This window comes from Argentina silus (genome assembly GCF_951799395.1).
Source record: "Argentina silus genome assembly, chromosome: 6".
In the NCBI taxonomy this organism is placed as follows: domain Eukaryota; kingdom Metazoa; phylum Chordata; class Actinopteri; order Argentiniformes; family Argentinidae; genus Argentina; species Argentina silus.
This window is the reverse complement of record NC_139660.1, coordinates 3,291,502-3,311,961: the sequence shown is the minus strand read 5'-3', so window position 1 is coordinate 3,311,961 and position 20,460 is coordinate 3,291,502. Positions and strand designations below refer to the sequence as shown.

Below are 20,460 nucleotides of genomic sequence, written 5' to 3'. Positions count from 1 at the left end.
TTTTGACTGTGCTGGTTCACAGAACTCAAGGCTAAGGTCATCTCTCTGAAGTAATGTGGGAAATTATGCCTGGCCCTTTTTCTGATGTGATGACTTGTGAAGGCTCACCGCCCTGGAACTTAATTTGATTTACCTTCAAGGTCCAGTATGTAACACTCAAGCTTTCTTTAAAAGCATCCAAATGGTTGTAATGACTATGTTTAATCGGTAGCGATCAGGGAATGAGATCCCATGAAAGAAATATTCCAATTACGAACGCTGTTTTGGTCCGGAAAAAGCGCTTTCTAAAATGGAGGGTCCTACCCGACAATCGGTTAGTCTCTGGCTGCTGCCTCTTGGAATCATGCGTGCATGCAGAAACACAAAGGCTTATGTCCAACACTCCAAGTCCATTTCGGGGGGTGGGGGGGGGGGGGGGGAGGGGTTATATTATTATTAGAAAGGATGTTGTTGTTTGGAAATTCAAACTGAAATTCAAACTGAATTTCACCCCGGTGGCCAGAGGTGACAGATAACCAACAAACTTACGCCCTGCTCCTTTAAGGTGCATGGTAGTAGGACAAACAAGGTGCAGCAGTCTCTGACTGTTCCCATGACAGAACCAAGCTTCTAACAAGCAAAAAGACGTATTTACATCGATATTTTAAACTTTTGGAATTGGAGAGAGCCGTGCCGAGTGTTTTTCTGTATCCTCCTTCCACAACCCATGTCTCAACCAAAGCCAAATCTCATAGTAATTGAAAACTCTGATGGCTGAATTTAATCTGTCGCTCTAATTCTTTGTGCCCAGCGTCCACTAACAGTTTGATGTGTTTGTATTTATTCTAGGTGGCCGCCATCTTTGAGCGATGTTTGAGAAGCAGCGCTATGACAGCCCGCCAGTCTACAGCCCCCCCTACAGCCCACCGTCCAATAACGGCTTCGGCCCACCGGGGACGGTGGGGAGCTTCCACCCGACGAGGAGTGAGTTTGACCCCTACCCGCCTCCGCCGGGCTCCTACTACATGGAGGAGAAACCCCAGCTCTTCTACAAGTGGATCTCCCCTCCTGGGATCATCAAGGCCATGTTTGGAACTGTCATCGTCCTCTGCGTGGCGATCTTCGCCTGTGTGGCCTCCACTCTGATGTGGGACATGCAGTACGGGATGGGGATGGGGATGGGGTCAGGGATGGGTTATGGCAGCTATGGCGGGTACGGGGGAATGGGGGGCAGTTATGGGTCTGGGTATAGCGGGGGCTACGGAGGAGGCTATGGGAGTGGCTACGGTAACTACGGCAGCTCCTACCCAACCCCTTACTCGGCCAAAAGCAGCATGATCGCCATGGCGGCCATCAACTTCATCATCGCGCTGGGCTTCTTCATAGCCAGTTTCTCTAAAACGAGCACGTTTCGCAGCAGGAAGTTCTTCCTGGCGGTTCTGGTGGTCAGTGTCATAATGGCCGTGTTACAGGGCATCATAAACATTGTCTACATCGTGGGTGTGAACCCCATGGCCCAGAGCTCTCAGAGTATGATCTACAACCCTATGCTGATGATGTGCCAGAACCTGTATGGAACCAGCTACTCCTCCATGGGGGGAGTGGGGGGCTTCCCCATGTACAACCAGTACCTGTATCACTACTGCTATGTGGACCCACAAGAGGTAGGGCAACATCTGTACATTACCACACACATTTTTTTGTATAACTTTATTAAGACTGTGTTGTTGGTATGTACTGTAAAGCCCAAGCTGTACATTTGGTAACTTCTTAATGCTTTATGTTTTGTATTTATTGTATACCGTAAGTTGAAGGACATTATTATTATTATTATTATTTGATTTAACACATAAGTTATTCAACACCAGTCTATTCACTCCAATCAGATGGTTCACATGTGCTATGTCCATAACCTCATAGATGTGATCTCTCTCCTCCAGGGAGTAGCCATGGTGTGTGGGTTCCTGGTTGTGATTGCCCTGTCCGTCGCTGCTTTCTTCTCCCACAAGACCAGAGGCAAGATCTGGCGTTACGGGAAGCCCAACATCTACTGGGATCAGCCTCTGACTGGGGACCTGGCCCCAGAGGGCAGGGATGTGGAGGACTGGGTAAGAGAGGGCTGGTTAGTGGGTAAGAGAGGGCTGGTTAGTGGGTAAGAGAGGGCTGGTTAGTGGGTAAGAGAGGGCTGCATGGTCACTTCTGAATAGAGAACAGGAAGGAGGATAAACCTGCACACTGTTCAGAGATGCCCCTCGAGTTGTAGTGCTCCTTGAGCAGCAACTTTTCAACCGCTGTGGTTGAGGTATTCTCCCTTCTTTTATGTGGTATTCTATATTCTCTCAGTGTTGGGGAGTAGTTCCACTGCATGTAGTTCAACTATCAGTTTAACTGCATTTTGCAGTAGCTTGGTGGTAGTTAAACTAAATTCAAATCCTAGTAGTGTTTCCTGTAGTTAACTACTTTTTTGCCGTGTAGCAGTGTAGTAAGCCACTGTCACTACTCACTACATTTTTCCAAAAGAAAACAAATAAACTGTGGAATTTCACTATTATTCCAGCCCTTGAACTTCAATTTCCCTACTATTTCTTCTCTTACTCCCACTCTGCTCCAACTCACCATTTTTTTTCTCTCCCAGTGATTTCATTCACACGCTTTCTGTCACATGGATTGGTCATCTTTCATGTAACTGACTGTCGTGTGTTGGATAAGGTAGTTTCGATGTAGTGAATTTGTTTTTCAAAGTAGCTTTAGTTTCAGTATAGTTCAAGTTCTTTCCTTGCAAATTAATTGGTAATCTAGTGAAATACATTTTCAGAGTAGCTGCAACACTGTATTCTCTCTCCTGTGAAATCCGTTGGATATGGGCACTCTAACTACAACTCTTTTTTTTTATTTATTTATTTTTAAATTTTGACAGTTTACTCCTCTTTGAGCAACAGCAATGGTCTCTCCTTTCTCTTATCAGTTGTCACAGATAAATAAATGTTAGGCATATTTGTGCAGAAAATGTGAAGGGGGCAGTTGGAATTACACAATACCTCAGTGAGTCAGAAGAATGTTTTTTTTGTTTTTTTTACATAAGCTGAGATATGGTTCAAAACTGTTTTGAACGTTTGTGTATCTCCGGATAGACTTTGGAATGCTCAGTGGAGGTTTCAGCCAATGAGTCTTCCCTGCTCTGCTTTATGAGTCGAAAGTCCATGTGGAGTGTCATCATTCTATGCCTTTTTATGACAAGAGCATGTCAAGGATAAGAAAAACCTGATTTTACTTCTATATCCATGGTGGGAGCTTAGTTTGGCATGTGTATCTGCTATTGCCCCTATATAGCAGAGTATCAGTCAATAACCACTCTTCTATCTCTCAACATGTACTGTCTGCTGTACTAGGACATGATGAGTGTCATCAGGTGTAATATTATCAACTGGCCAGGGAACAATTCTAATCTCATACTCTTGCACACTTTCAAAATTGCTTCTAGCTCTTTGCCTCAAATCTCTCTTGATAAGAAGACAATGTAGGGTCGTGACCTTATATAAAACCCCCCTAGCTGTGACTTTAATCATGATAAAGCAGGGCCTGCGTGAATAAAATATCAGAATATCAGAGTGATTAACTTTAGCCCATTCCCTACCCCCATTTTTGTAACAGCAGCCTATATACAGCATTTGTAACAACTGTTTTGCTCTGCTCCTAATGGCATGCCTGGTCACACAGCCACTTGGCAGAGGCCAAAGCTGATACGGTTGTTTGTTCATGGTCTACCTGGTTTCACTCTGAGCAATCATTAACCAGCCCAGTGGAAACAGGTGGTTTCAAGAGCTCTAAAGCTACCTGGGGTTTATAAAGGTCAACAACACGCCTGGCTGGCTCTGGGGTGCCATTGTTACCGAGCTACTGATCTTGAGAAGTGGGTGTGTTTATTCACTAGATCAAATCAGATACAAATCAATGAATTGACCCCCAGGAAGCATAAAGAATCACATTGGTCATGAGAGCAGTCAGAAATTACTAGCAAACAAGCCCCCGAAAGGATCAAACTGCATGTAATTTCCAATTCACACTTAATTGCGGACCTGAATAGATATGTACAGGCATGGTCAATGCAAAAAAAAACAACAACCATATAATGTGAATTCCAAATGAATTCCCTGTGTTGACTGAGGTGAAATAGGAATAGAGCTCCCAACCCTGGAGGTAATGTTACTGTCGACTACGTTGAGGCGTGCCCTACTGTATTGAGTTGTTTGTTTGTGGCGAGAGTGGTTGTCAGTGCCAACAGCCAGCCCTAGCCCTAGACAGAGGTGTGGGGAGGACAGGAGTTGTACTATCAGACGCTGTGAGTCATGCCACTGGTTAAATGTCCTTGTCACTCTGGGCTGCCCACTCTCTCGTTCTCCCTCTGATGACCTCACACACTGGACTCATTCATGTTCTGTTCTCAGGCTGCATTGTCCTCCACCAGATGATGTCACAGGTCCTGCCACACCGAGGTGGACATCTGCAGTTGCAGCAGGGCTGAGCATGTTCTGGAGAATTCCCTGAGTAGGCTTTTTCATGAACTGGCTCGTAAAGCTTACAGTTCGTGAAGTGACAGTATTGTAATAGGATTGAAAATGTTATACATGAGGTAAAATGCTGCGACACATTTTGTATGCGTAAAAGGTGCCATCAAAACATTGATGTTAGAGATACAGTCAGTCTCACATTTTGTTTCTTGAATAGCCACAGTAGCTGTGTTGAGCGTCCAGCGGATCCCTGCTCTGCAAATGCATTGTGTGTAATCCAGACACGGCCGTTGAGGTCGCCTTTCAGAATAGCTTGTGCAGGGCCAATTGTGTTTGTTTCTCCTGAGCATTCCGTGCACCCCCAATTAATCTTTCAATTAGTGAGGCTCAATAGAACACATTCTGTTGGGATGCACTACTAGGCTCTCACTGTTAGAATGCAGTGCACCAAGTACCAGTATCAAATCAAATCAGGCTTTATTTATATACCGCCTTTCGTGCAAAATTGCAATACAAGGTGCTTAACAATACAATGAAAATACAACAATAGAATGAAAATACAACAATAGAATGAAAATACAACAATACAATGAAAATACAACAATACAGTGAAAATAAACGGTAATATAAGGAAATTATAGTATAGGAAATACGAGACATGGTTTAACAGAGAGACCAGAGCAGCACAGTAGAAGAGGGTAGATTAAAATAAGATGGATTAAGAGAATGCTAAGCTAAAAAGGTATTTTTTTAAAGGTGTTTACAGATTGTGACGCCCTCAGCTCCTCTGGCAGGCTGTTCCATTGCATTTACCTCTATGGTATTTACCAGACGCCTTTATCCAAAGTGACTTACAACTAATACATTTTCTCCATTTTCTCCTCTACTCAGCTGTGAGAACATAGCAGCTGGCTGCCTCCCACCCCTCTCCCTACTTAACCCCCCCCACCCCCCACCCCACCCCACCCCATCTCCCCCATGCCTCTTTACCTCCCTGCCTGCCTCCCTACCTCCCTCCCTCCTACCCTGTGTTTCCTCCCTGCCCCTCCCTCCCCCCTCCCCTCTCCCTACTTAACCCCCCCCCCACCCCCCACCCCACCCCACCCCATCTCCCCCATGCCTCTTTACCTCCCTGCCTGCCTCCCTACCTCCCTCCCTCCTACCCTGTGTTTCCTCCCTGCCCCTCCCTCCCCCCTCCTCTCTCCCCCCTGCCTCCCTGCTCCAGGTTGTAGGGGCTCAGACATTCCTTCCCTGCTTACTTAGTCTGTTGCCGGCCCAGCGGCCACTGTACTCCACGCAGAGAGAGGGGCATTGTTGGGATTCTTGTATGACTTGCCTTCTCCAACGGTGGCTCTGCTGCAGCTGCTGGGAAACGATCCCCACCCGGCCACCACACCCTGTCTTTGATTGTTATTTTTAAAGGCCGGTACTCTGTTTTTTCTGCCATGCTGTAAGAGACGTAGTACACTGCTCAGTAGCGCACCTGTTCTCGGGAACTGAAAATGAAGAAATGAGAACAACCGTCTTCGCATGAGAACACAGTTAAGGTTGGTCCCCTGTGGTCCAAGCGTGGTGCTAACAATGCTTAGGTCAGGGGTTCGATTCCTGCTGGGACCATATCTACTGAAAAATGTATGCACTCACTGCGATGTAAGTCGCTTTGGATAAAAGCGTCAGCTAAATGGCATATATAAAGGTTTGAATCGTCATTTCCTGCGGGATGCATTTGGATTTGCATTTGCAGCTGTACTGTTTTTAGTTCACAGATCACAGAAAATACAATGATCTCACTCTCTCCTACAGTCCTTGAATCGAATTACCTCCTTAAGTATCCACCATTGAAGATAGAAAAGTGACATATTTACCAGGCCTCCTGCTGTGCTGTATGGGCCACAGTGACCCCACCCCGAGGCCTTCAATGTGGAGAATGACCCTCACATGACCTTTCCATTCACACAGGAAGGAGTTGGGTATATAGATGAAGGCTTCCTCGTTTACATCTCAGGGACCAGTTCCCTTTGTGTTGAGGAAAGGAAAGAGAAGAACGTCCGTCAGTTGTCAAATACCATGTTTAGATTATGAGGATGAAGGTACAGTTCAAGTTGTATTTGATCTTTATTTGCGGACGATTGTGATTCGAGGAGAATACTACAGGGAGAGGAAGAGAAGACCTATAGAACCTTTGTAAGGATCGATCGACGTAATGTAAATGAAAGTTGCACACTCTTCTCCCACTGCTGTGACCTTTATTAACCTCACCAACGTTTCTGCTCACTAGCCTTCCTCAGGGCGTATGTATGGTTAAACAGAGCTAAAGAGAAGAGAATCTTGGCTGAGATTTGTTCGTTAACTTAGGAAAATGATCTTCTGGTGATTATTAGCATGTTATCCTTTTGAACCTGGTGACCCAAGCAGGTAATCCACATCTTTGGAGAGCAGGGCTGTGAACACCAATTATATGCTTCACTGCTCAGCAAAACTTTGGGTTTTAACTACTTTATGTTTTACTCTGTGGTGGAAATGGCATTCCTGTGTCCTTGGAGAACAATTGCCTTGAGCCAATACGGGGGGCAAAGTCAACAAAGCCACCCCCCCGCCTCGTAAAGAATCGGGCATATTAAAGTTAATCACTATCCAATGGCATCCATTTTTTCTCGTAATACCCTGCTGTAAAGTGGGGCCAAGTTTCGTTATTTTGTTATACATGAGACTTACCCTTTGAAAACTCTTTCATTTAGAGATTCCCATTTCAGTCCGACTTTAAAGGTGCAATCTGTAATTCAAACAGCAACAAAGCGGGCTCCCTGCCACTTTGTTGGTAAACAGCTGAGGGATGAGGCCACAGAAATGTAAGCACTCTCAATTTCATAGACACAGCCATGGAGGCAAGGACTGGCCATTCAAAATTATAGTTTTAACCATGTTTTGCATTGTAAACAGTAAAACAAGCTTAGCCTATACTGTATGTGGGGTTCTGAAGCAGTCAATTGAACAAAGCTCAAGAAGCTAAGCTATAAGTTATATTCTTCAAGAATCAATGGCTATATAGCATTATTTATTATTATATATTATTATTTAAGTCCAAAAAATTGGTGAATTATAGATTGCCCCTTTAAATCTATTAGATTGTGAAATTGTCATTCAAACTCATCCACAGCTTCTCTACATCACAATAAACCAATATTGCATTGAAACAGACTTCTAAGGTGCAAGAAATACATCTGTGTCCCATGTTTTCATTATAATAGCTAGGTTATGCAGAGGACAAGAGAGAAGGAGGGGAACAATTACGCTAACAGGATATTACCAGGACAATGTGCTCCTAACACAGCTGCCTATTTGTTTTGGCTGTTTGCTTGTTTGTTGCTCTTTGCTGAGAGAACTATCTTGTGTTTCCTGATTGGTCTAGGTCAACAATGTGGAGGACAGCAACAGTACCCAGGATGCACCTACGGTGGTGTTGTCTGAGAAGGCTGGCGGTCCACTGAGCGCCTCAGTTAACAGCGTCATCTCGTACCCGGCCAAGGCTGACATCAGCGTGTTTTCTGGGGACACGTACAACCACAACGTGTGAGTAGACAGACGTCAGAAACACCCTGTGATGACGGCTTCAATGTGGAAATGTTGTCGGACTTCAGTAGCTTAACACAAAAGCACTGTACATATCCAATTGTGTGAGATGAGTGATTGCCTCCAGGAACTCAAAAAAAGGAAGGGGGCCTATTATTGTGAATGTTTTTTTCATTTGAAATCAAACACACACCCATCCATGAGTTACCGTGCACATGCCAACTCCAAGTACTTTATTTATTTGCTCAGGCTTGCACAAGATTTCCCTCTAGTCTACGTAGTATGTTGTTCTACCTGAATGAAGCCATGATGACAATGATGTCAAACATAACCTACTTTATAAAGTACAATGTCTGAGACCACTCTCAAAGGTATCAGGGCAACACAACATTAAAGCACGGCCTTTAAAATGTTCATGGAGGGGTCGGTCTATAAGTAGTTAATACACATTTGTAGGAATCTTTATTCATGTAAATGTTGCAATATTTTGATTTGTAACCATCATTGATGTTTTTGATGTGCTTCTTCAAAAACCCACAAATTTGTGTTTTTCATAAAACAGAGGAATGTTAGCCCCAAATCTTTACGTAATCTGGGATTTGACATAATAACGTACTCCTGTAATTCCAAGCCCCTGGTTGGAGTCTTTCTGAAATCCCTGCAAAAGCACAACATTGAACTTGTTTTCCCTTCTCTTTTATCAAGGAATAATCATCTGTCGCCACAAGTCCTCTTTTCAAAATGTGTGCTTTCATGTGCTTTATTCCAATGTTCCCCCTAAATGGCTGTTGTGACCCATAGTTGGCTCAAGTCAGATTCCCTGGCACACAGAACGAGACTAGGTCATGTTGAAAATGTTTGGTTTAGTTTTTTTGTGGGCGTACCGGAAGATTCCAGAATGTTTTAGATGGGTCACAGCACAAAACATTTGGGAAACACTGCCTTACTGCCTTCTCCTTCAATTTATTGTCTCAACCACGATGATAAATTCAGTGTGTCAAAAGGTGCTTAACACTGTAATCGTAACTCACATAACTCACCCCCCAATGTAAAGCTCTCTGAGCTTTTGGAAAAGCTCACATATATATTGTCTGTTATTGTTCATTTGCTTCAGGTATTCGGAGCGGTCCAGCCGGCCCTCGGAGCAGCATTCCCATGGAGGGGGGGCCAGTTCCAGCCCCTCGGAGGAGGCAGGGGGGGTCCGTAAGCCCTCGGCCAACAGGGGGAAAAGGCGCCGGCGTAACCCTGAGCTGGATGAGTCTCAGTACGAGACAGAGTACACCACAGGAGGGGAGACCGGCAACGAGCTGGATTCAGAGGAGTGGGAGAGGTAAGGGCTACTGTAGGCTCACACACACACACACACACACACACACACACACACGCACAGGCGCACACACACAAACACACCACACACCACACACCCGCACCTGCACCCACACACACACAGACACACACACATGCACACGCACACGCACACACGCATACACGCACACACGCACACACACAAACACACCACACACCACACACCCGCACCTGCACCCACACACACACACACACACACACACACACACACTGACCGAGACCCACAGCAACAGGTAGTGGTCTCTGCTGGCCCTGTTCTGTTCTCTTCAGTAGAGTAACTAATCTCTTGAGGCATGCCATTCCACATGGGTTTGTAATTTGAAATAATGAGAGAATTGGGCCAAAGGTTTGAGGAGTGGAGGTCAGTATTTAGTGAGAAAGCAGCTGTATTACTTTGGCCAGAATGATCATCCACCCAGACCCTTAGTGGGCCCTGGGGAAAGATCTGGAATCCCAACACCATTGTTTATCCTGCACACTACATCACAACAGTTTACTGTTGCATGGTTGTTTGTTTATGGCCAGGGCCCGCAGAGACAAATCAGTTTCATAGTTAATGATTGTGCATTATATAAGTTGTTCCCTGTAACACATACTGTACATAACAAATAAACCAAAAGTGGAACTATATAGAGAAGTCAGATGAGTGTGTTAATAACAAGGTAAAATATAAACAACAAAGGTGACAGGTGGCATCAACACACCTCTCTCTTTCCCTCTCTCTGTCTTTCCCCTCCTCTCTCTCTCTCCCACTCTCCCTCCTCAGTGTATACCCAGACATCACCTCCGACGCTCAGCGCCATGAGTACAAGAAGGAGTTTGATGCAGACCTGAGGGAATACAAGCATCTCTGTGCAGAGATGGACGACATCAACGACCAGATGAACAAACTCAGCAGACAGCTGGACACTCTGGACGAGGCCTCCTCCAAGTACCAGGTCAGAGACCAGAGACAATAGATATCATTCAAAGGAATGGTAGTTATCAGTCAGACAAATGATTATACTGTATCATTCACAACCAAGACCTCCTAGCTCCTTACTTCAATGTTGCTTTTCTTTTGTAAGCAGGTCTTAGTTCCCATGTGTGGCACATTGATGAATAGTGTTGTCTTATTCTTTATTTCAGGCTGCGGCAGAGGAGTATAATCGACTGAAGGACCTAAAGCGGGTGTGTTCAGTAGTACAGTCTCACCATCTGGGTGTAGTTCATTTTAATCCTCCAGTGTCCTCTTCATAACCCCTCATACCACGGCTTTGTTGAATGCTTGATTGTGATTGGTCGAGAGGGTGTTGATTTAATAAATGTAGGTCCGTGTGGTTGCCAGAGGTGGCTCTGTACAGCAACTTTGACAGTCATGTGGATGCTGAGCTCCGCTTCAATGTCGGGGGCGGATTGATTTGGTGCGGTGAAGAGTCTAGTACACTACTGGGACTACGTGTGCGTTTGTAGAAGCGCAATCAACACCCTCTCGACCAACCACAATCAAGTATTCAACAAAGTTGTGGTATAAGTAAGGGATAGTCAATGAGGAGGTGTGCAGTTATAAGAAAAGTATCAAGGCTGTTACATGACAATTAATTAATTAACTAATGAATTGTATCATTAATAACTAGTCCTAAATACTAGTTTGTAATATATTTGATATATTTTGATATCTTTTCTCTCCGGTCTCCCTTAGACACCAAGCTACCAGACAAAGAAGGTGGACTGTCGCAGGCTGAGACACAAACTCTTCCACGTCAAGCGCATGGTGAAAAACTACGACAAGGGCCACTCCTAAACACACTCCGTCTCCACCGCCCATTCACCCGATGTCCCTTGTCTTCATGGCAACACGCGACACTCCTGGATATCGCCCGAATGCTAAGACTATTGCAGAACACAAAGACTGATTATGCAGAACACTGAAACCAAAGCTGCCCGGATGGCACTCACACACTGTGGAAACCCACACACATGCACACACACACACACACACACACACACACACACATGCATGCACGCCTGCACATGCACGAGCACATGCACACACAAGCACATGCACGCACGAGCACATGCAAGCACGCAGGCATGCATGCACGCACGCAGGCTAACACACACACACACACACACACACACACACACACACACACACACACACACACACACACACACACACACACACACACACACACACACACACACACACACGATGAGCTCCCGGGACATTTTGGACAATAATGACATGTGCTTTGTGGTTTCTTCTCTCTCTTATCCTTTGCATACAATATCTTTTATCTGCATAACGGCCTGCTCCATAACGGCCTGCTCCTTAACGGCCTGCTCCATAGACACTACTCTGACTCTACAGCTGAATGCTTTGCTCATGAAGATGGATTTTCTGTGTAGTTGACCCTGACCAGCAGCTCTGTAAGCACAGTGCATAACGAGTAACACACCAATGTTGCCAACTGTGCCAGGTAACGCTGTCGTACATTGAAGCCCTGTCGCCAGTGGGAGTAGATGGGAGTGGCTGGAAAAGGGATATTTCAAAGTCATTCGTGTCCGTGACCGACTGTGATAAGTGCATTGGGGGCATTGTTGGTTCCTGTTTGCTTTAGATAGGGGAATTGACATAGTTTTTTTTTTATCTCTTTAGAGATAACAGAACACAGTCATTGGGTGAGTCTGTTTGCTGAGCATGCACCAAGCTTGCAGGTTGTAACCTTGGCTAGGTATCCGGCAGGTTTCCACAACAGAATAGATGTCCTCTTTCCCCTCTTTCTCTCTCTCTCACAAACACTCACTTGAGACGCGAGCGCTGACCTTTCACAGAAACCATACTGCACGTCATGTCAACGGGACACATTTGTGTGGATGAGTAACTCAGCTGCGTGTGGCGTTTGCACCATTAGTAGTATGTATAGATCGTCACAGTCCTGTCACACTGAACCTGTCTTCGGATTTTCACGGCTGAGATGAAACCAAAACGAAAAGGCCGTCACTTAGATTAGTGTTGTGTGCTTATTATGCAGCTTGTCTCCCTGTGCAGCTGTGGGACCTTCACTGTTTACTGTAACATCCCCATTTCTCCAAAAACCCATTCCTTCCGTTGTGATTAAGTGTCGTACTGCGTTGTGAGTGAAACGGGTTGAACGGTGTACAGAAGTATTCACTAATATGACAGGATCAAAGGAACATGCTACATGTCTGTGCTGTGCATTCTTTTACGTTAAGGTGCCGTCTCTGTGAACATTTTGGTCGTTTGTACATATTGGAGGGACCAAGCTATTCTTGTTTGAGGTATTTCTCAGTGTTCCTTCACAATGCACTGATGCTATGCAAATCTTAACAAATGACAGAGGCAGTTTTATATGAACAATATTTGTCTCATATGCCTTTTATGTGGTATGGGGACACATGTCTACTGTATATGCATCTTAACTACTATAAGCTGAACTCGTTTATGATTTGATTATCTGCCATGATATAATGATTATCTACTGATTTAACTATGTCGTCATAGATCTATTAATCACCTCCCTATGCAAGGTAATGCTTTCCAGTGACAGTTAGAAAATTATTTACACCTATTTTGATTTGTTATTCGTTTGTATTTTTTTTTTTATGAAGAATTGATGAGTTTAAGAGCATTATCTTTTTTTTGTCTTTTTACATCACTTTTATGAGTCATTTATTTTTGTATGAATTTGTTTCATTCCATATTATTGTAAAGACAATAAAAACAAAACAGTTTTTGTAACCGAGCACATTTGAAAAGGCATAATTTCTAAAAGGTATTGATTTCCATTAAGAAATAAACTTCTCTAATTCTCTAAAAATGTAAACAGAGTTGACATCCTTCTTCTCTTCTCCTGCTCAAAGTGATTGAATTTATGTAACATGTCTGACATTCTTAGAAGGGATCATAATAAAAAACAATGCACCTCATGCGCTTGTCCAGTGGAGGGAGCGATGTGGACTGAAATGCTGAGAAGGTCTTCTTCTACGACTATGGCATGTTGCTGTTCCATAGAGAGGATGTCATACAAGCTTATAGTGCCCCCTGTTGGTGGAATGAACTGAAACTATTTTACATAGAACTAAAAAAGGGACCAATGCCGTTGTAAGGCTTGTTTGACTGGCGCGTACTGTATGCACCTCACCTGGCGATTGAAACTATATCAGCTGCAGAGAGCACAGCTGGGAGAAATATTACATATCTTACCTACACTTACATTTCTGACATATATTATTATCTTAAAGCTCTTGTCACTGTAAAAGTTCGGTTTTTATCAACATAACACAACATAAGAAATATGATGTTAATAATGTCTTGGAATTCTGCTGTGTTTGTAGAATGTCATTCATCAACAGCAATTTCAAGTCAACCACAATAAGAGTATGTATAGTTTTATTTCTAGCAATGCAAAAATAACCATGGTCAGCAATATGAATTGTCTTTACATTTTGGTTTGACATGGTAATAAAAAAAAAAAAAAGATTTTTATGAAAACGACACAGTCAAATCACTAGTTAAAATTCCATTGTAGTAGAACCGATTCTTTGATTTAAGTACTCATACGTCAACTCTTTGTCAATATTTGCGAAACCAGCGATCATCAGTTTTCATAGTACATAACGACAAGTCGGAATTAAAAATGCATAGCAACACATTTTCAACTCTTAACAAACTTGCTCTTTCAAGTACGGTAAGTCATTTGGCTGGACAAATTGGCTGGACAAATCACATTTTGTCACATCATATTGCAGTCCATGGCAATACCACTCAGAGTACAGTATGCATATCACCCAGTACATGTTACCATAGTGTCAACACTTTGCCCTTTAAACCTTAAACGGGTTCGGTACCTTTAATCACATTGTGTACTCCGCATATCACTGGCCTGCTCTGAAAATAACCCTTGCCCTCAGACACCCTCATTCCTGCAGAGAACCGCAATGCATTTATCCCAGCCTGGCACTATCCTACCTAATTCTCCTTGACTAAACTGATTTTTTAAAGCCTTGATTAGCTAAATCAGGTGTGTAGAGCATTGCGGCTCTCCAGTAACAGGATTGAAGATCTATCATCCCAGCCCTTGTCCCATGAGTCAAATGCAGGTTAAAGGTACTGGTTAGGTGTTAGCAATATGGGGACTGCTCCCTTATGCTTCCAGGTGGGCCTAGAGGAATGGTAGGTTTGTTTGCATACTGGGCTTATGAGATATTGCTAATGTGTTTGGAACTTTGATCCCTTTTCATCTATCACGTCGCGTGGCGTTTTTTTCCTTTTAGCAATACAGGTTCTATTATGATCAGGTATATGAGCACATGAATAGTCCACTATACAATCGTTGTCTTTGATATAAAACTTGAGGTAATAATGTAAGACGGGGGTGACTCCCTCCCTGATCCCAGGATGTGTGAGAAAGTGACCGTACATTCATCTCCGCTCGCCCTGTCACCGTTCCGCACCACAGCACGTAGCCTAGCATGTCCGCTAACACCTAGCACCGCACGCACATTAACAGAGATGTCCTGAATGTGGTAACAATGTGTAATCCATCCTTTATAACACATATGTTATGTATAACCTATGCACTTATGACACGTCTACGAGCACAACGGGCGAGGCGATGAATCGTTACGCGACGACTTTTACGTCAGTAAGAGGGCTCTAAGGTGTCAGCGGATACAGTATGGCGTTAGGCTTACACTGCTGTGGCACTGGTGTGGGACCACAACCACCCACACAGTACAGAGTTAAACAGAGCCTGGTCCCAGACAGAGTCACGTGGGGGGGGGGGGGAGGAGGGGCGAGGGGGGTGGGGGGTGGGGGGGGGTGAGGGGGGGGAGCGTCATGGAGGGTGGAGGTAGTACAGGCACACGGCCTAGTGTTTGAGTCTGTGTTTCAGGGCCCAGGTCGGGGCTAGAAGGAGATGAAGAAGGATCAGACAGAAAATAAGTAATACAAGAAACCAGGTCAAGTCAGCCTGATACATTAATGGAGCAACTATCTGTTCCCGTGGTTTCATTCGATTCCATCCTCTGGGTGGAGCTGTAGTGGGCTCCCCATTGGGTGAGGGGGATTGAACCTTTTGATGTGTGCATTATATGACATCACTGTCTTATCCCTCTTCATCTCGGTCTAGGGGGTTGCTGATGGGGCTCACTGCCCGGGCACATAGGGCCAGCTGATGGAGCTCCCGGACAGCTGCATGTCACGGATGAGGGTCTCGATGGGCGTCTTGCCCACCAGGCGCATGAAGAAGAGCTGGGAGATGAGGTTGGCGGGCACGGCACGCAGAGCGGGCAGGCGGAGGAGCAGCCGGCCGAAGCGTTGTGGCTGACCCGGATACTGCATCCTTTCGTACTCCGTCAGGGCCACCTGGGCCTTCTCCTGCAGAGACTCCACGTGGATCGGGTCTGTCAGACCACACGCGTCTGAGGGGGATGCAAACAGGACAGACAGGGAGACAGGGAGACAGACAGGGAGACAGACAGAGAGACAGGGAGACAGGGGACAGGGAGACAGGAAGACAGGGAGCAGACAGGGAGACAGGCAGACAGGGAGACAGGCAGGGAGACAGACAGGGAGGCAGACAGGGAGACAGGGAGGGAGACAGGGAGTTAGAGTAGGAACTGATTCAGGTCCAGTTGTGGAGCTTTTACCTCCTAATAGTTTGGGGAAGGGAAAGCTGATCCCAGGACACTTCGTAAAGAGCAACCTGGAGTAATGGCTCCCAAACCTTTCTGTGCTGTGATGCTAGCTAAAACATTTAATGTGGCTCTCTCCAGATAAACTAAACAATATGTCTAGCCAGAAATGAATTTTGGCAACGATAGCCAATTCTATTGTTGACAGGTACAGTTTGTGTCTAATGGTCAAGGCTCTCGAGCCCTGTTGACTGTAGCCTTGAATAGCCAACCATGGCTCCTCCCTGGCCCACATCCAACCACCTCCCATGTGCCCTTTATCTTATCTGAGTGCGCCAAAGAAACCAGGAATTCAACCCAGCAATAGTTTTCCTAAAGAATGTGGAGAACAACACTTACAGTACTCAATCCCTTCCTATCTACAGGAAGAGTGTATGTCGTTAGAGGCTGGGGGGGGTTGATCTCAGACTAGGAATCCTTTCCCAGCATGTTACCCTGGTCTCATGCAAGTCTAGATAATACAATAATAATATAATATGCGCCATTTAGCTGACGATTTTATCCAAAGCAACTTACATTCCAGTGAGTGTATGCATTTTTCAGTGTCTATGGTCCCAGCGGGAATCAAACCCACAACCTGCACATTGTCAGCGCCTTGCTCTACCAACTGAACCACAGAGGACCGTCTAAGGATTCCCAGACACTTCTCATAGCTCTGAAGGTACTGAACAGGCGTATGCAATATGGTGGAAATATAACTAGAAGGCTCAAGACCATATTAGCCCACTTAGCTAAAGCCTAAACATTCAAATTCGCCGCACCACCTCTACCACAGAAACTCTGTGTCTAGCCTACTGGAGGGGGAGGCTGAATGTTGCTCACACCCATCCACGTTACCTTCAGGTTTACCAGAAGTCGCCATGGGTGGGATCCTAACTAACGAGATCCTTACACGTAAGTCGATTCATCGCACAAATTTCCCATTGACATCAATGCAAGATTTACGCGAACGTCGGGAGTTACGCGCACAGACCTCGAATTAGGATTCCACCCTGGTTAGAGGTTGATTTCCGACGCCTCAATACCGCTTACACACCTGGGGAGAAGAGCGCGATGGCCTTGAGGCAGCTGTACTCAGCCGAGTCCACCTGGAGCCGGGCCAGCTTGTCCACCTGGTCCTGGAACACCCTCACCTGGTCCATGAAGGACACCACCCGCTCCGCCGACATGGGCGAGGAGTGGAACCCGGCCGCGGCCAGAAGGGGCGCCATGTGGAGGGGCAGGGCCGACTGGGCCGCGTTCAGGATGAACAGCTCGCTCCAGCTCAGCCTCAGCAACGCCACCTGCTCGGACACGGGCAGCTCGGGGAAGAAGGGGATGTTGCGCGCCCATTCAATGGTGCTGAAGAGCAGCCTGGCGGCCAGCTCGCAGATGTTGTCGATGCCCATGACGGAGCCCTGCTGCTGCTGCTGCTGCTGCTGGCCGTACTGGGGACCGTAGCGGCTCGGGGGGTACGGCTCGGCCCGGAGGAGCTGGGAGATTAGCTCCGAGACCGGCTGGCCGTTGAAGAAGTCGCCCCCTACTGGCCCGGTTCCGGGGGCGCCGACGCCAGCCAGGGAGGTGGGACTGATGCCTGAGTGGGATGGAGGGATGCGTCCACGCTGGACTGCTGGAGGGGAAGAGAGGGGGAGGGTAGAGAGTGGAGAGGGTGAGAGAGAGTGACGTGTAGAGGTTTTAGGCGGTAATAAAAAGCTTGGCAGGTAGCCAGAAGAACAGCGTCAACTTTGACACAGAACAAGACTACTTTACCCTCTAGTTGTCATGCTGATGTAGCAGACAGTAAATCAGAAATCCCTTTGTTGTAATGGAGCTGAGCGGTCGCCTGGCACCATAATGCAGCTGAGCGGTTTGTGGTATTTACACAAGTGGAACAAGGACTGTTCAGGGTGATGTTAGAGACTCCAGCTGCTACAGTACATAGCACATAGTACATAGTACAGTACAGTACAGTACAGTACATAGTTGTAGCATTAGGCTAAAGGAAGGTAAACCACTGTAGGCTTGCCTGGGGCCAGTCTATCTCAGCTTTGGCACCTTGTCTCTGACTTGCCAAACACGTTCAAAGCAGAGCCAGTCAGGTACCCAGGCTAATGCTATGTCACGGCCCGGGGTTCAGTGAGGCAGTGAAGGTGATCCAATCGTTTCCAGGTAATGTGGAAACACTTGTGTCCTGCGTCAGAGAGGTCAACCGCGCCTGCGTTAATAACCACGCTGAATATAGCCCCTCGGGTCTGTTGCCAGCTCAATGCAGAATACATATGTCAGCTAGCTGGGTTATTCAATCTACGCACGTGGAAATGCCTCTGGCATAATGCCCCTATTGCGTAGCAGAGTGTGGTTCTACGTAGGTAGGGAGCGGGGTTAACTTAGGTAACTGACTACACTTGACTCCAATTGCCACTGCTACCTGAGTGGTGGGTTAGGGTTAGGGTTAGGGTTAGTGTTAGAGGTAACACTTTTAAACCATATCATAATCTATACTATATACTATAGATACCCAAGTGGCATTAGTGTTGACAAATGTTATTTTTATGATGAATAAACATTCATACTACTCTCTTCTTTAGGCACTGATAGGATAACCAAGATATTTTTGTAAGAATGAATAAAAGATATTGACACCCAACACTTCAGGTGAGGATGGGCATGTTTGCATCACTCTAAAACACTTCAGTCTCCACTACAGACAAAAACATGCCTTTGTTTAAAGAGTAAATATTTGGGTACCTCAAGAGTTTAGAAATGTCAGCCCTGTTGATAGCAGGGGGATAGCAGTTGTCAAATACTTATCCTGTCGTGGCTGTTAGTTGTGACCCAAAACATGTACATAGGCAGTGTCGTCATCACCACCACCACCACCTATGCTTTTGGTATTTCACAACAAGAGCGGAGACCTTGTGGTACGGGTTTGATGGGATAGTTACCTTCTTTGCGCATGCCGACACGGAAGCATTTCTTCAGACGGCAGTATTGACACTGGTTGCGGTGATGCTGGTCTATCTGACATTCCCGATTCGACCTGCACAACAAGGAACAACGGGGCCTTAGACAGAGGTCAGATGAACAACAAAGGCCTGGTTGTCATAGCGTGGTCCTCTGTGAGATTGTGAAGGATGTAGCCCTCCAGTTTGCTTTGTTTGTGGTCAAAATTCCAGGGTGTGTGTGTGTGTCTGATTGTTTCAGCGCGACCCTCAACCTACCTCACAAACCTCTCTCTCTCTCTCTCTCTCTCTCTCTCTCTCTCTATACGACCCCTTCCGAGTGACCTCTATGAGTTGGCTCGTCAGAGAAGCTATCAAACCACTGACCTTTGTAAATCATCAGCCTACTTGACCTTGGTGCTTTCTAGAGGGGAGATTGGCTAACATTTACAGAGAGGCCCCTTTCACAGCAACTGTAAGAGGAAAAAACACTTCTAGAACGCATACAGTACTTGGAGGTGACACACATATATCAATTCGGGGTCCACGTAGGCGATTAATGAGAGTCCATGAAGGATTAGTAATAGTGTGCTTTTGTAAGGCCTTGGGGGTTGTTTTACAAAATGGTACTGGGCTGAAACTTCTACTTTGCAAAGCATCCTCACGTGGGTGACCTTCAAGGCTTTCAGTGCTGTTTCTCTTTCACACAGGCTGTTTGTGAGAATCGTCAGAGCGACGGTTGGAACATTTATCAACGCAGACGGTGTTGTCGATTAAATGACAGAATATAATCTGCTCTGTCTCTGGCCTTTTTAATGGCATTCAAACTTCTCTTCCAGGAGCTCCAGACTTATGACAGATCAAGGACATTGTAACACATGTGTAACAGATTGGACAGTTAAGTAACAGACGGATGCATTAAATTATATCAAATTTCAACGAGTAAGTCAGACACCTGAGAATCTTTACAATGACTAGATCACAGAAAAATGAACTCTGGAGAACTCTGCTGTCATACCTCTGTGGTGCATGTTCCACAATAGATAAACAAATCAATCAGTCAATAAAAGCTTGACAGTCTAACCCATTAAAGGAGTCCTAGGGGACCCTATCCCCTCCATGTCAGAGACCAGGAGTGCGCGGCTAGTCTACCTGCAGGAGTAGTTGAGGTTGCGTCTGATGCTCCTCTTGAAGAAGCTCTTGCAGCCCTCGCAGGTGAACACGCCGTAGTGCTTCCCGCTGGACTTGTCCCCGCACACGGAGCAGTCCACCACGCAGGACTTGTCATCGTCCCCGACCTCCACGTCACTGCCGCCAGCCTGGGAGGAGCCCTCTTCCTCTTCGCCCCTCAGGTATCCCCTTTCCCCAAGTCCGTTGGTCTCCCCGTTGGGGTTGTCCCATCCCCCGCTCACCAT

At 45.9% G+C, this 20,460-nt stretch overlaps 2 protein-coding genes across 3 annotated transcripts in view; one reads left to right on the top strand and one right to left on the bottom strand.

Annotated features, from left to right (window-relative positions):
- Positions 1-848: 848 nt before the first annotated feature.
- On the top strand, positions 849-11,255 carry LOC310806409 (occludin; the record flags this gene model as incomplete). Its single annotated transcript, XM_083672493.1, has 7 exons — positions 849-1,643; positions 1,920-2,087; positions 7,897-8,057; positions 9,172-9,387; positions 10,189-10,360; positions 10,551-10,592; positions 11,104-11,255. 7 exons carry the CDS (start codon positions 849-851, stop codon positions 11,203-11,205), a joined length of 1,656 nt encoding a protein of 551 aa, XP_083528619.1. The 3' UTR covers positions 11,206-11,255.
- A 2,549-nt stretch (positions 11,256-13,804) lies between these two features.
- nr2f6b (nuclear receptor subfamily 2, group F, member 6b) overlaps positions 13,805-20,460 on the bottom strand; it is a 7,438-nt gene continuing 782 nt past the window's right edge. Inside the window, exons 1-4 of one of the 2 annotated variants that reach the window (XM_083671476.1) lie at positions 20,198-20,460; positions 19,049-19,143; positions 17,161-17,730; positions 13,805-15,851 (exon numbers count right to left, since the gene is read on the bottom strand). The exon at positions 20,198-20,460 is cut by the window's right edge and continues 782 nt beyond it. In XM_083671476.1, the coding sequence (XP_083527602.1) occupies positions 15,577-15,851; positions 17,161-17,730; positions 19,049-19,143; positions 20,198-20,460 (1,203 nt within the window). In that variant the 3' untranslated portion in view covers positions 13,805-15,576. Of the gene's footprint in view, positions 15,852-17,160; positions 17,734-19,048; positions 19,144-20,197 lie in introns of both variants that reach the window. The other variant, XM_083671475.1, reaches the window with a different exon arrangement.